This window comes from Malurus melanocephalus, unplaced genomic scaffold (genome assembly GCF_030028575.1).
Source record: "Malurus melanocephalus ecotype Western Australia unplaced genomic scaffold, MMel_1.1 scaffold_60, whole genome shotgun sequence".
NCBI classification, from domain to species: Eukaryota; Metazoa; Chordata; class Aves; order Passeriformes; family Maluridae; genus Malurus; species Malurus melanocephalus.
The window spans coordinates 2,340,159-2,357,106 of NW_026623292.1; the positions used below are offsets into that span (position 1 = coordinate 2,340,159).

Genomic DNA, 16,948 nt, shown 5'->3' on the forward strand with positions numbered 1-16,948 from the left:
TATTTGTACACATTGATGAGACCTCCCCAATGCCTCCTGAGCCTTCCCTTCTCCAGGCTGAACCATTTCAAATCTCTCAGCCTCTCATCACATGAAAGATGTTTCGATTAATCATTTCAATTCATGCTTTATCTTTCAGGGCATACCTTAAAATAACCGTGTGCAGTATTCCTCTGTCCCAGCCAAAAGGTTGTACCCAAAGGTAAGTCCATGAAAGGCTTCTCCACAACTCTTTCATAAATTCTGAAAAGGAAGAGCAAAATAGAGCCCCAAGTTKTTATTGTTTAATTTACTCAGAGATGGAACATTCCAAATGTTACAACTTCTTATAAAATAACAATCTTTACTTACTTATTGCAGTCGACGTGTAAAATCAAGTGAGAGGCACTAATTGCTAAAGAGAGTCTGTGCCATTTATCATCTGCCAAAATGTATGGGAATACTTCTGTGTGGGAGCGATGGCTGCCTGAACGATAATGCAACCTGATTTCATTTCGATGACCGCTGCTTTCCAGCTCCAGGTACCTGTACCATAAATGCATCAATGTCAGGAACCATTCTTATCAGCATAGAGACATTTTACATAAGACATCTCCTCATCATCATGCAGGAACTATTTAAAAGAGGAAGAAAAACAAGCACATACAAAGGCAAAGGAAGACCCTTTTCAGATTTTGACTCCATCTCTCTTCTCAGTGGCAAATAATAGCAGGTTCAAATTTTAATGTAAGTACACACAATTCCAGGCCAAATATGTTTTCTTCTAGCAAAACAATTTTCCATAACATRATCTGAATTACACTATTATAAATAATTGCCTCATGTAATGAAAACACAGTAGGGATAATCCRAAGGCAAAAAAGACAGCCCCAAGTTTTGCAATAGGGACATCATTAGTAATTAACAACCAGGGAAGTAAGGACTGAGATGGAATACTACTTTGTTTGCTTTTATATGTACAGTACATCTCCTTTCATTTTCTATAATAAAAATTCTTCTAAGATATATAAAATCAAGAAATTCTAACTGTTCAGAACAATTTATGTATGTGTACATATTTGTTTTGTTAAGTAAGTATGTGCATTTGCTGGGTGGGCGTACATATATATATATATATATATATATATATACATATATATATATATGCACACACATCTATATATGTATGCTTGTATATATGCAAATATGTATATATATAGTAGAAACCCAGCAGTGCAGCTGTGCAGAGATAGGTGAACCTAGCAGATTGCAAACACAAGCTCTGAAATTCCAGCAGTTCACCTTAAGAAGCACTCCATAACCAAACTCAGTTCTTAGACAGGCTGTCTCTYACATGTTGGACGTCTTCTGGGAAAAAGCATGACTAACCATTTGTCTTTTAAAGTACCAAGTTTCTAATTTAAAAATTCCCCCAAGAAAATTATTTTTACACAGGACAGAGAAACAGAAGTAGAGATTCTCTAATAATCATAAACAAACTAAAGCTAAAGAGCAAGGAAAATAATGTATGCAGCGATACACATAACTGGAAGAAAGGACAACTCATTTTTGTCTATTTTTGTGGCTACATCTGCAATCAGACATGACAGTGGCTTGAAACCTGAGTGCACATGTGATGGGTGATGTCATTTACTTTAACTATCTATAGTTAGGCTGTCTGTATTAAGGAACAGAAGAGACAATGATTGCAGTTTTGAAGAGTAAAAATGAGAACAAATCAAAACTATCTTGTACTATCATTATCCCTAGGAGGAGGCTGGGCTCACTGCATACCCCTSCTTCCTTCAGGGTGTTCCACAGTGGAACACACCTAGGAGCAGCACAAAAACAATTTGTTTTTTGCAAAACCAGCAAAGGACATTTTCTTCCTCCCCAGTATCAAAAAATCAAAGCAGTTAATTAGAGTCAGATATAAATTTTATAATCGATTTACCTCCTTATGGCCCAAAAATAATTTTTGCATTGGCAAGCATGGAAACTAATTGAAGGCCTGGCTGGAAAAATTGCACAATAGTGGCAGGACATCAGACAACTTAATAACCTCCTCCATAACTCAAGCTTCAAGGATAAAAACAAGATTATTCTCAATCYAAGAGAGAAGGGAAACATTGGAGAGTTGGACTCCTCCAGCAACTTTTAAGCGTCTCCACTCAGTTGCAGGGAAAAAAGTGGAAAATGAAAGGTGTGGATTTGTTGAAACTTCACCTCCTGGTAGAGCCAAGAGCTAGCTACTCCTTCATTCTGGGTCAATAGCAAAACTGATGCCAGCACACAGAGATGCAGGCAGTTAACAAACACCAGCAGACACAGTCAGTACACAAGGTATAAAAGAAACACTCGTGTTCCCTTATGCATGTAAGATAATGAAATCTCCACAGATGAGTCATGGATTCGCCAATAAAATGACATTGCTGTACAAATTTCATGAATTAAGAACTGCTGAGAGAGGATGCTGACGATCAATGATGATGTAACAAGCAAGGAAGGTTTCCCATACAATGCTGTGCAGAAGCTGTGGACACTTGTGGTTTTGTTTTAGTGGTGATTAACGCACTGTTTGGACATTCACAGACAATGTCTTTTGTTCTTCCATTTGCTAAACTAACAAATATAACAACATTTGAAATGAGAAAGTGTGCATCAAAATGAAAAAGGAAATAATAGCCATAAGGAGAATTATTAGGAGAATACTTTATGGTTTATTAATAATCTGTAGAGGGAGCAGCACAATACAATTAGAAAAGCAAGTGAAATGACAGCCAGAGCAATATTGCTTTCAGCTTGAACAAACGCCATGATGCTGAAACACAGAGAAGTGAAAGTGGATCATTTCCACTCAATTTTTTATTTAATGCTGTGCTTGCGGTTCCCCTTTTCTACATTTGTTTAACTGCCTGGATTTACACAGCTCTGTCTCAGCCTCATGAGTTTCAGGAGATGGGATGRCAAACATGTATGGGTGAAAATACAAAGTCTGCCCACAGTGAGGCTTCCTGTTCCTTCCATGAGGCTGTAATACTCGGGTGCATGCTTTCCAAAGATTTGGAAGGGTCTTTGAGAAAGTTTGCATTAACAAACAGACCTGGATTTCAGAAATTCATTTCTGTTGACAAAAACACTCCAAAAAACACTACTTCTCTGTACACTCACAATTACTGATCATTTGAAAGAGAAAGGAGGATGATTTAATGSCTAAAGGGCTTGCTCCCAAAGAAAAGAGTAACTGCATTGTACTGCAGTCTTCTCCTGGCCAAGAATCTCATTACTGAAAAGCTTCAGGGGAACCTCATCAGCTGAGTCACAGGTTTCTTGTCCACACCAGCCTAGCCCTGCCCACTCATTGCAGGGAGAGCAGCAGCCAAAGACATCCCATTTTAAACATCACTGATGCTTCTCCCAATAGCTCCAAGGTGCTCTTCTATACTGCAGAAGGCAAATGACTCTTGGAGTGAAAAATAAACCACAATGAGAAACAGAATACAACAGCAGAACCTGCACCTCCCTTTCTGACATCTGTAATCTCTGTGGATGTTTAATCAATAGCAGCTTACTTAATTTTAAACCCCAAAAAACCCCACACCCACCTTGGATTAAACTTGGATTCAACTTCCCAAGGTGATGATATGTGCTTAGATTTTTCTGTGTTTGACATGCCAACATAAGAAAAAAGGTTACTACATCTCTGCRGATCACTTTGTGCGTGCACAATCATTGCGAAGGCAACAGCCAAGGSCACCGCAGCAGATCAGCTGCTCTGCTTGGAAAACAGCCAGGAAGCAATCCCTAATGCTCTAAGGAGGAGCCTGTTTGRAAGAGGAAGAAATTTGTTCAAATGCCCTGGAGGAATGTGAGACAGAAAACAATGATGTTTTCTCTGCTGCCCAGCACGGATCCATTGTAACTTCTTGGTAGGAGCTGGGAATCAGCAGATCTGCTCTGCTGTGGAGTTTTGATGACCACCCTGGCAAAGGACAGGCCAAGGGCACGTGGTCACAGCAGCCCAAGCAGGACATGCCCTTTAGCAGGGGACAGACTAACAAGAGGGAGACTGGAATCAGGATGTACTGTGAAAAGTTAGAGATTTAGGAGGTGGAACACCAGATGGTCCTGGTGTACACAGCAGCAGTGTTTGAGAAGAGGGAGCTATGGCCTTTTCAGCTACCGGGCAGTGTTGGCACTGCCAGGTCTTTGATGGCTCACTTGTCCATTTGGCACCCTTTCTCACACAGCAAACACACATACTTACTCCAGGCAACTAATKATTTCAGCTTCAATTTACTGCATGTAGACAAGTATTTCAGAAGCTAAAGGCRACATATCTTGTCTGCTGCTTGTGAATTTATCACAGGATGGCCAGTTTTTTTTAACTTCTCCTACTCACTTTCATAGGTATAATGGTAAAATATTCCTTCGTGGCTCTTTGATCTACTGAAAATAAGGCAAATCAATAAAATTAAAGAGAAATATCTACTTAAGAAAAAAAATAAAATCTTTACCTCCATTACTTACAAAAAAAAATTTTTAACTGAAGACTTTTGCTATCAAAGTTCTGCTTTTTTTGTTAGGTATAATTACATAAAATATTTTTAAAAACTGAGATCACATTCAATAGACCCTATTCATTGCACAATAGCAGCAAGCAATTCTKCTAGGGATTTATGAAGATATAAAGTTTATGAAGATATAAAGCAATTCATGCAGCACCCCTACCACATTCAGCAATGCATTATTTGCTGTTTCCTGTAGTATCATGACTGGGCAGTCATGAGTGTGAGCTTTATTTTTCTGTGTCTCAGAACACTTAATTTGGAAGTAACACTAAATGTTCTGAAACATTAACTATGAGTTTTTATTACTTGGTGCATCCCTTAGAACAACATGGCATCAAAATATCCCCAGACATATAATTTTTTCAACCTAAATGATTCTACGATCTATTATATGAAAAGTGAAGTGGCAGCTTCATTTTACTGTAAAAATCTAGTTCCCACCTCTCACTTCATTTACACTACTGCTTGATCTTACTGGTTTTGCCCTTGTCCATCTAGAGCTCTACTTAGACAAGAGAAGATTGGCACTTTTATCAGGGAATGATTAATTAAAAAATGGTCGTTAGTTTTCTGGATAATTTGTAGCCATTAGTGCAAGTGCACCACCAGCAGGAAAGACATCAGTTCTTTTTCTGTCCCTTCTTTTAGTAGAATACAATTTTAAAGCCAGACCATAATTTTCTGACTCATGATTTTTTTGTTAAAAAATGTTGATCCATTCATTAAAACCAAATCTTTTGACAGAAATCAACACTCTCACAGCAAAGTTTCTGGGGTCTAGGAGGAAATGCTTGCTAAAATGCGAGAGAGAGAGAGAGAGAGAGCAAATCTAAGATTCCCTGAAAGATTTTCTCAAATATTCTTTAATGCTGTGATTATTACCTATATGAAATCACAGATCCCAAGCAGAGAGACCTCAAAATTAGAAGAGGGTTTCAACACATTTTGACAGAGTTACAAACAACAGGACAGCAAAATCAGCCTCTCAAATTTGTATTATAAACTGGTGCTCCACTCCAACTACAATCCATCCTGGTGGTCTCTCACACAGTTTCCCTGAAACTGGTGGGCTTTTCCACACTGACTGGAGGGAACAGACCCTGGCCTAACATCATCTGCAAGGGTACTAACTGCAGGAGACAAAAGCATGCCAAGGAAGATGCTAACAATTATGCAAAATGGACAACAGCAGGCCAATGCTCCAACCTGGGCACTGTTTGGTTCACTGACATAGCCCTGCCCAGGCACAACCAACAAATCCACATCACCATTGCACCAAGTAAAGGGAAAAAAAATAAATAAAATTAAAAAGGGAGAGAACGGCATTCCTCAGGGCACTTGTCTCAGGTGGAAAAAACCAAAAGTTCAAGTTCCTGCTCCACATCATGCAGAGTAGAGATTAACTGTGTGAGGAAAACACCTCTGAAGCACCCCAACCACATAGCTACTCATCATTCTGGCATTTACAACCCTCTTGTTAYTTTCTTCCACCACAAAATAGGTCARCCACTTCAGATTGCTCCACCAGAGCTCTGCTCCTTGCACTGGGTATCTGTGGAGGARGAAGGAGCATTCCTGATGTGCTCAGCTGATGGAGCCCAGTGCTGGGACACGCATGGGGCATGTGTGATCGATCCCCTCTTTGTTGGGATGTTCACGGGAGAGAACAGCCAGGTGAAATGACTGGCAGGGCAGAGAAACATCATCCTCACACATKCACCTGCACAAACTACTGCTGCACAGCACTGCAGCTGTTCTCCAACACAAAGAAACCACAGCACAAGGTAGCGGCAGGAGAGTGGGATTTCAATACCCTGACGTGCAAGTGGGGGYTAGGAGACAGACATGTGAGGTGTTCAAATCCTTCCCATTACTGTCCCCGCAGTGCCTGCACCACATTCAAACTAATAAAGCATGTGGGGAAAAAAATACATGTCAGTAAGGTACTGTTTCTGTGAACTCCTTGCAGCCTCTTATCTCATTTTTGKGGGACTGCTGTGGTCTGGAAGCCTTTGCTGGCTTTGAAATCAAGAACCTGCCTCTCACCTGAGAAATCTCTCTGCTTACCTCCCAAAATTTGAGGTCAGCTGAATTAGGGAGGCAAAATCTTGTCTTACCCCCACTGCAGAGTCTACACAGCTGCTGCTGAGTTTAGTGCTATGATGTAAGAGCCCATGGCYATCACAAGAGCAGGATACTCCCAACCTTCCAATTTTACTGCTGATGACAAGGCAAGGCTCCCAATCAACCTTCCCAYGACACTTATGGGAGCTCAGAAGGAGCCAGAAGCAGGAAATGARGTCTCACCAAGCTCTTCAAAACTCCACGAAAGGCTGTTCTTGCAAAAGGTGCTGGCTTGGTCTCAGAAAAATTCAGTCCAAATATTACAGCACATTGTCCATGCCATTCCTACTTGAGCCGTGGATATGAAATCAAATTATCAAATGAAAAAATAATTTTGTAACACTAATTCTTGTCTTTGAGCAATTGCTCTCATTCCTCTCATCTCTCTCACTAACCCCATTTATCAATATATTTATTTTCATTTTGTTTTCACTAACACAGTCCCAAGAATATCTGTCTTGCCTATACGAAGTGTCCTTTTCTGCTAAAAATCAGTGAGGCAAGAACTTTCTCAAACGCTGTGAAAACAAATGGCACAAACCATGCCTCTCATTCCCTGTCTTGACAAATTTTCTCCAAGGAGAGGAGCAGGACTGCAAATAAAATAAACAACTTCCTAATAGATGTATTAGTAAAAGAAAAAAGGCAGTTTCAACATAACTCCTCCCATTTCCTACCCTAAAGGAATACAGATTTCTTTGTTATTTGTTTGTTCATAGAAAGCCTTATAAACAGCATCAGAAGAATAACAAAATCTGTCAAAAACTCGTATTTCAACTATTTCAGTGGGAGTTTTCAATGCCATAGGAAGGAACAAATCTTTTGTCTCTTATTCAAGAAGGTCTGTCACTAGCCTCAACTCAAGTGGTATGTTCCAGGTGGATATAAGCATTCTGTCAGAAGTTCTCAACCAATTCACCCTAGATTAGCTGGCACTGCAATGACTGACATCAGACAAGCTGGTCTCACTTGATTTAACAAGAGTTGCTGAACAGTAAGGTGCATGAATTACAGGATTGACAATTCTTTTTTCTTTTGGTTTTTTTTTGGTCACAGAGTATAAACTAAAGCAAAAAAAAAAAAAACTGAAGAACAAAAAAAACCCCAACCAAACCCAAGCAACAATGACATGGCATCAATCAATTTTATAATAACCTTTAAAGTCAACAGTTCAAGAACCAGGTCATTCCTAACACCATGAAGGCATTAAACAGAGTATCATACAAAACGGCTGCATTACAAATACTTCCATCCAAACCCATACTCAGGGGTAGAAGTTAAATCTCCCAAAACAACACAAACAAGGAACTTTTTCTTTTGGGATAAAAAGCCCAGCCAAGCTTTCAGTGTCTACATAGAGACCCCTTTGTACCACAGAATCTTCTCACGCACTGGAAAAGCAGTGAATGAATGAAAGAAAATACCTTTTTTTTTTTTTACACCTCTGATGAAACATGCAAACTGCATCAAAAGAACAGAAGACTGACACTGGAGAAGTTTAATATCACTAGAGGAATTSAAAACCAATTGATTGTTACGAACAAATTCCAGAGGGTTCATGACTATCATCAGACCGGTAAGAAACAGAAACAAAGATTTAATACCAATAAACTAAAATACAGAACATTACAACCCTCCTCTCTTTCAACAAAAGAAGAAATAAGCTACCACCTCTTTTGGCACAGGGAACAGCCATATACAGCTTTAGTGTTTGAAAATTAATCCCATATTAGTCTTACCTAACATCTGCTCTGCAATTATTGGCTTAAGTGGTGAATATTGGCTTAAGTGTTAAATACTGAAAGCTTTTCTGAGTGTAAGAGGTTTGCAGCAGATTTTGTGGTGTCAGAGAGGACACTTCACACTGCAGTCCAGAAATACTGACACTCATAAAAAAGGGAACGAACTGTTCCACCTCTATTTTAATACAATGGTCAAATGAAAGAACAAAATTCATGCATCGGGAATTTATCTCTGGCAAYCTGTCTCCTTGTAGCTTAAATCAGTATGAGAGAAAATGTCACAGATAAGTTCCTCCTATATGCTGAAAGGGGTCTGAAACTGTTGTACAGTACAGCCCATTTGACAGAAGATAATCACAAGATACCAACTGCTGTGAAAACAAATGCTAAGGAAGGCAGAAAATGAATAAATTAGTAGAGATACAAATAAATGTAYGGAATGCCTGTCCACAATACTCTGTTGATTTCAGTTCTCTGTTCCCGGATATAAAATGCACTAACCAAAGGAAAGAATGGTTAAACCACAACCCAGCAGTTTCATTCTTTAAGGGCCTAATATGCCGTATCTCAAGAGAATACAAGTGCAAGATTTACATAAAGTCATCTAACCATAAAGGGAAGAAAAAGCTTTGTTATATCTCTCCACTGTTGATGATTAAATGAAAATGTATGACGGMATAGCAAGACCAAACATATATTTACAACCCCATCGCAGAGTAAAATCATCTCTCTGCTGACTCTTCCATCATGAAGAAGGTGAGATAAACTCAGAAGTAAAGTGAGGGGGATAATACAGCTTAAACTGACAGCTGAAAAGCAAAGCAATTAGTATTTAACAGTGCTTCTACTCAGACTTTAAGTATCCCTTCATTAACACAATTAAAATATTTACCTTGTAACTGTGAAGTACAATGCACTTGAGGCAGGGCACTGTCTGTGGTCAAGGTAAAGCTCTCGAGTTAAGACATTTATAACTTCTGTCTTTCAAACATATGCCWTACATAAATCTGCCATGTATAAAAGATGCATTCAGCTGCTTGAAATTCATCTGAATGATTMCTGACATGTAATTTGAATTCCCTGAGACCACAAGATTTTTTTCTGAAATTATCATCTCCACAYTATTCCCAAAACTACCACTGCCTGGACTCCTTGGCTGCTCTTACCAGTGGGGGGAAAAGCAATATCTGTGGAAATGTAAGAACTACAATTCAGGAAATGCCCTTAATTTTTGTAAATTCACATAATTGCACCAATGTCCCTAGACCCATGCTAAGAGGATGAGTTTTCACTCTGATTTACTATCAAAACCACRAAGTATTTTCCTAGCCACTGAATAAACACACCTTTTTCCACTTGTTAARCATTTTTATTTTCCTGTACCCTAGAAATTATTTTACTCTAGAATCCTTAGTCGTCATGAAAGCTCTGTCAAATAAAACACATGGAAAGTTACTTGTGTGGGAACTAATTCCATCCTTCAGCTGCTTCCACCTTCAGCCTTCCTCACCACCATTCAATGCCTCACTGCAGAACAGCAAGAGCCAGTCCTGACCTCTGTAAATCAGGAATACAGCTACAAGGCAGCAGTTCAATACTAGTGCAASTTTTTTTGACATCAGAGTGGTGATAAAAGGCTAAAGCTAGTGCAGAGGAGTGGAGTCAGGTCTGGCATTGCTACTTTTCCCACCAACTATGATGACTGCTGTGACAGAGACTTCACAAGAAATTGTTTAAGAATGAAAGAACTGTGAGAGACAAGTACCTGGTCAGAGGAAGGCAAGGTCAGAGAAAAAGATCCAGMACTGAAGAAGCAGCTATTTCATATAAGCCATCCAAATGCTTCCTTTTAACATCTACATTCTCTTGTCTTTATTGTCACTCATCGTAAAAGAACAATAAAACCATAAGAGAAACTACTGGAGACTCCGAGATGCCAGTCTGGTTCCAGTATTATCCACATCTAGGTCAGCCTTCATTTTAGCACAGATAAACTGAACAAACACTACTATGGCACACAGACATCTCTCCATACATCCTAGCACAGAAGAGACAGTGTTTATTAAAAGCATAAGGGCACATCTAATGCCATTCAGGAGACATTCAACTACCTTTTTACAAGTTTAAAAATGCATTTATAAACTTGGCATAATAATCCTTGGAAATGTTCTCTCTTTTTTCCCCCTTCTTTTTCTTCTTGTTTGTTTAGTGGTTTGTGATCTGGTTGGTTTTCTTGTTTGTTTGTTTGTTTGTTGTTTTCAAACAGCTGAATTTCAGAAGATGGGGCCTCTAAGAAATGGAATAGAAGTAGACTTGGAGCACTTCCAGCACAAATAGTTGTCACCATGCTAGCTAATGAAAACTTGTACGCTCACATAAAAGACATTTTGCTGTGCTCCAGCATGTCTTTATTTTTCCTTTTTTGTTGTTATTTTGTAGTGAGACTGACAAGAAAGAATTATGGGATTTGTACACAAGAAAATAAGGGACTAGGCACCTAAAGCAGAGCTCACCTGTGGCTCGTGCTAATGACTGTTTAGAAAGTGCACATTTGAAAACTCCTTTTTATTCTGTCAGCGAATCATAGGGCAGTTATATTTAATAGCTGTTACTCAGACAGATATATAAAAAATATCTTATTTCTTTAGCAGTCTTTATTCTATCAAAGGGATAATCCTTAAATGCTATGTGTCATTCACTTTAGTTTTTTAAGGCTGACAACATTTTGAGTAAAGTGCTCTGCCATTGATGGGAAGATGTAAACCCATAACTAGAGGATTTTTTTTTTCTTTTTAAAACCTCTTGCAATGTTAAAAACCAACTGGTGAAGAAGCAGACTTACAGGGCCAGGCTTTGTGAATCAGTGTAGCTATAGTGACATGACAGTTTTGCACCAGCTGAGAATCTGGTCCTCATGATCCTGAACCATAGGGAACTGGCATTTCTGCTACACAACAATTTTACTCTAATTTATGTTCATTTTTTTTAATGCATGAATTCATATCCTTTCTTTAGCCAGCATACAGGTATTGGTACTTACCTGTGATCTAAATGATGAATAGAGAGAATAACCCCTGAATTCAAACGGGCTTGTTTTAAGGTCACCAGGATTGTGAATTCACATTTATTCCTTAACTTCTGAAAAAATATTTCAGCTGTTTCTGGAGATGCTTTGACACTTCTTGAAGTATCTAAAAACAGCATAAGAGGAAAWAACACTCAGTATAAAATCTTATATTACTTTACATCTTCATTTGAATGSCTTACAAAATAGCTTCTGAGAAACACAATGGAACTGATGGGCAAAAGCAGGGACCAAAGTATTTAAAACAGTTTTTAAAGGGATGGGAACAATGGGAGCTGTTTCAATGAAAGAACACATTTTCTAGGATACTTGTTCTGTTCTGGGCAGGGGTGGGGTTTTTTGCTTTGATCCAGGGTCATAACACTTTCTTCATGGATGGCCAGATGGTACCTTTAATATCTCATCCAAAGTTTGGGCTCACTAGCAGTGAAGCACCAAGAGACAACACCAAGCATGAGCCTAAATCCTGACACATGACCTGAGCAAATGTTTAATGACTTGTACAAAAATGTTATGCTTAATAGCACAAATGAATAAATAAATAAATAAGTAAACTGGGAAAAAAAAACCAAAACAAAACAATTTATTCAACTAAAAGTAATAGTTAAAAAACTCCCCAAATGTCAAAATATATTATCACTAATTAATTGTTCTATACTCCACTTGAATGGTATTTTCTGGCTGCTTCTTGCACAGGATGTCAAGAACATTTGTTAGAGTAATGACACACACAATGAAGATTTTACTTTTAAAAACCCACACACAGTCCAGACTGATGCAATATTTCTGCTGAATTTGCACATAACATGCATAGAAAATAAAAAAGCCTGAGCTTAAAACTCTAGAGAGATAATTTACAAAATAAGATGTCAAATGCTAGAAAAATAATTCCCAATCTYCATAATACATTATACCAGAAAAAAATTAATATACATTTTTAATGCACAAAATCAATTCATTAGCATGTGTAATCAACTGTGTAAGAACTAAATCAATTCACAAGCTTCTTGTCACAGCAATTTGACCATTCTGCTCTACTTGGGGACACTAACCCAGGAACAGCAGTAGAGAGCTAACACCAATAGAACTGGTGATTTTCTTTTGGCAGCATGGAGCTGAGCTCTCAAGTACACCACTCACAGCTTATATCACTGTTCTCAAAATAGTTTTATTCTCTGAGCTGGACCTATGATGATGATGCTCTCCATTAACAGAAACCGTTTATTTTGGTTCATGGATCAAGAATATTTTAATATGTGTTTAAGAAATGCAACAACCTGTGGAACTCTGAAGTCCTAACCAAGCTCCTGCACAGTGTCACATCAGGTTAAATTTCATTCATTTTTCAAAAGGGGAGTCCAAAAGTCAAGGTTCTTTTCTACCAAATTCCCATTATATTCTCATAAGCAACTGATGAGAGAAAGCATATGCATAACACCCCTAACCTTAAAGAAGGCCAGCTCATACATTTATAACTATCCCACCCTTCTACAGGCACTTTCATTCTAACTGGAGCTACTGGGATGCAAACACTACAGATGGTCTGTACTTTGGCAAGGAAACAAACCTTCACCACCACATGAAGCTCTCCAGAGCCACCCCAGTCCTCATCGCTGTGTGAGAGAGGCAGGGGAAACAGAGCTGTCACAACACCCACAAGACAGAAATAATTTCTCAGGTCTCTTCATATCACCCTAAATCATTAGCTGATCACTACACTGGATGAGAATTTCCCATGCTTTATTCTGTAAAACCTTATCTGGTTACCTTATAATCATTCACTGTGGCCTTAGATAACCTCTCATACACAGACAATGGCATCAAGGTCTGATTACATCATGCTGGCAGCCGATACACTGAGATTACCATCACACTCACTGCTGGAGTGTCACATTGCCAAAACACACGACCATTCTTCAGTTTGGGTATTGCAAATAGGTCAGCTCACACTTGCTGCTCAAAAAAGCCACACAGCCTCTTGAATTATTACTACTCTTACAAAAGCACTCTTTGCTCAGGGCAGGCACCAGGTGGATTTCTTAAAAGCAAGATGACTGAAAGGTCCTTGATCCGTCAGATCCATTCTTTTCACACTAACACRAGAGTGCAAATCCCTTCTTCCAGTTGCCTTTGAACACTAGCACTCAGCACTTGATAGACCACCAGCTGTGCTCAATAAATATTGCTTCAGGCTTCTTCTTGGTATTTGGCTTCTAATAATCAGTTTAAGACCCAACAGAAATACTTTACTGTAACGGTACTTGTTCCATAATATCTTGGAAAAATCAGACTGGTATATCTCAGATAATAATTTGTGGTTTCTCAATAGTTACATAAAAACCTCATGCTCTGAACACTTCTAATACACAAAACCAAAGACATAAATCTTTTCAGACTGGAGAGCAGAGGTACGGAAAGAATTATTAGTTTGAGTGAGAAATTTGTCTCTAGCCATGATACATATATTTTGGGTTTATTCTCCTAAACTATTGCACGTGGTTTCATTTGACCACACCACAACAACTCACAAATCCAGTGTCATCACTCCCTCTTTAACTTAYAGAAACATGAAAGTGACGATTAAACAAAAATCCAAACTCAAAGCATGTCTCACTCCTCGTTCAGGCTAGATCATCTAACATTGCAAAGCAGTCTGAAAGCCCAGCARAGAAAGACTGTAAGACCAGCAGGAACTCAGCCCTTCAGAAGATGAGCTTAGCAGCTGCCTGTGCTCACAACAGCCCTCACTATTAGGACCAATTTTCACCTCTCAGAGACAATCTGCAGCCAGAGTGCTGCAGCAAGCACCAACATCACACCAGTGTTTCCCAAAGGGGTCAAGGGCAGATATYGTCATTTCAGTCATTTTCATGAGATAATAATTATTGCACTGTAACAAAGACAGTAATTTTCACCAGGACTGACTCCACAAGTCCAAAGGACTTCCTCCAGTCTAAATGGGCATTGTGGAAAGAAGTAGTTTTACTCTTTGTGGTCACCAGCCTTTAACTGCTCTCATCCTCCCTGTGGTGACAACTGCATTCATAAAATCATATGAGGAACTATTAGAGGCAACTGACCCAGTCTTAACTAGTCCAGCTGTGCCTCCTCATGGGAAAAAAAAATAAAAAGAAAAAAAATTAAAAAGGTGTTGAAAGCAGCCACGAAAAAGTCATGGGAGGTAAGCAGGAGAATTTTCACACACGGCACCAGCAGCATACTAAATCACACAGAGGAAAGACTTAGGACAAGCCATTCATTACCATTCATTTCCAGTCTGCAATAAAAGAAAACAGTTATTAAATGGAATGAGAAACTTCTCCTAGCAAAGGGTATGCTCTCAAATTTCTGAAGAACATCTAAAAGTAAACACATAGTATGAACTGAATTATAAAACAAATTCCTGCAGCATAGTCTTTGAAGGARGCATTCTAACTAATTGAGCTCCACAGTTTGTTTCATGTGCACATAATCAGCTTTTAATAGCAGCATCTATAAATCAATTTTGCATGTGACTGTAGGTCTGCTGAACTGTCTAAATTAAAATTCTAGTGGTTTGTGAGAAAAAGGAGGGCTGAAGGCTAAAATGAGGATRAAAACTATAATTGGCTCAATTTTATTTCAATTTCCAAATTCATTTCAATAGGAGGGATGAGTGTCACAAAAATATATTCACATCCCATCACTTTCCCATATTCAAATTTTTKGTTAATATTTTCTTAACTAGGGATTTCACACAGCCTACAGAGGGCAGTTTTATATGGGAGATTTGATACCCTTTGTAAAGAAAGGGTTTACTTTATATTGTTTTTTATTTAAGTAACAAATATAGACTAAGCTGCACCCAGCCAAYRGGGCAGMAYGCAAAGCCAATCCAAAAGCAGAATCTTTCCAAGGCTGACAGAGTACAGCAAGATTCTAAGTGGAACACAGTACATTCAAATTCAGGAATTGTGTTCCTGTAATGAAAAAAGAAGATAGAAAGAAGTAAAACAAYCTTTATTAGACCAAAACCTTGCTAGACATGATTCTTCAGTAGAAAGGCTGTGCTATTCGAACTGATACATAAGACCAACTCATAAAACATTTTGAGCTACTTTACCTATAAATTTGTCCATTCCCTTCTCACAGATTCRCAGTTGTTCCAGAGAGAATAGCAAAACAAACAGCTGTAGATTTCCAAACCCATGTGAACCTGAGTTGATTTCACCAAGGCTGTAGGAAGGAGCGCTACAAGAGTCTGGGGGAAGGTGTTGCAGTTCCACCTGATATTTAAAAGACTACAAGATACAGGGTAAACACCAACCCTGTCAGATTCCCACTGGGGCCATTCCCTAAGGGTGTGCTTAAGCTGCAGGGCCCAGGAGCACTGCTTGGGTGAACTCTAGGACTACAATCAGGATACAGCTGGATATATCCAGACCTCCACACACCCAAGGGCTCCCTGTAAACTGGATACAGCCTGGTGTCCCCAGAACAAAAACTCACAAATGCCAGGAACAAGGGACTCTAACAGTTAATTTCCCAAGTGGAATGATCAGGACCTTGGATACCTCCCAGACTGTCTGGGGACATAGACCACAAACTGCCCTTGTAGTTTAGACACCCCTATGGTGTGCACCTTCTTGTTTCTTCTTGTTTCCACAGAAGAAATGCTTCAGCAAGGATTCATGCAGATAGAAATGTAGGGGATGGGAAGGAGAAAAGGAAGAGGGCAAAATGCTCTTCAACTGAAACTAAACAATCGAAACAAAAACTGACTTGAAGCCAAATCATTAAATCAAATAAAAACAAGGGGGGAAATGTCACAGTTTGTTCTTGCAGCATTTGGGGAGGTTCCAACTGCCTTTGCTTTGTGGTTTCCTCTGTTCTGAATGTCAGCTACAGCTCTGGTGTGTCATCCAGCAAGGGCTTTCCTCCAGCTCAAAGCATATGCAAAGTCCTACAAGTCACAATGGACTGACACAAAAGACTAGAACACCTATTTCTGAACACATTTCCCCCCCAATTATATTGGTTGTTCATACTTATATCCTTGAAAAATGGTGATCACATCCCTTCTAGACAAAACTCTGGCTCACTCACATGCTATATACTTTGATGTTTAAAGTAATTTTTGCATGGCTGAGAACACAAATCCACTGTGGGACAATAGGAGGGAAAGTTACTGAGAGCCTGGACGACTAGGTTTGAAGGCAGCTGAAATGTTTCTGATCTGAAACAATCAAACCATTATTATGGACCTAACCTGCTTGTTTAATCAGGAGTAATTGGTGCATTTGTCTAAATGTTCATTATTTCATTCAAAGTACTTCAATTGAMATGATTTCTTCTCTTCAGAGCCCCAGAGAATTTTTGTTTGGTTTACTGGTTTGCTCTCTTTTTTTTTTCCAAGCTAGAGGAACGCTAAAAATTGTCAACTATTTAAAAAAAAATATATAACATAT

General features: G+C 38.8%; 1 protein-coding gene across 2 annotated transcripts in view; it reads right to left on the reverse strand.

Annotated features, from left to right (window-relative positions):
* NELL2 (neural EGFL like 2) overlaps window positions 1-16,948 on the reverse strand; it is a 133,651-nt gene that overhangs the window by 102,614 nt on the left and 14,089 nt on the right. For both annotated transcript variants that reach the window (XM_057366158.1, XM_057366157.1), the window contains exons 3-5: window positions 11,457-11,607; window positions 352-525; window positions 147-243 (exon numbers count right to left, since the gene is read on the reverse strand). In XM_057366158.1, the coding sequence (XP_057222141.1) occupies window positions 147-243; window positions 352-525; window positions 11,457-11,607 (422 nt within the window). The remainder of the gene's footprint in view (window positions 1-146; window positions 244-351; window positions 526-11,456; window positions 11,608-16,948) is intronic.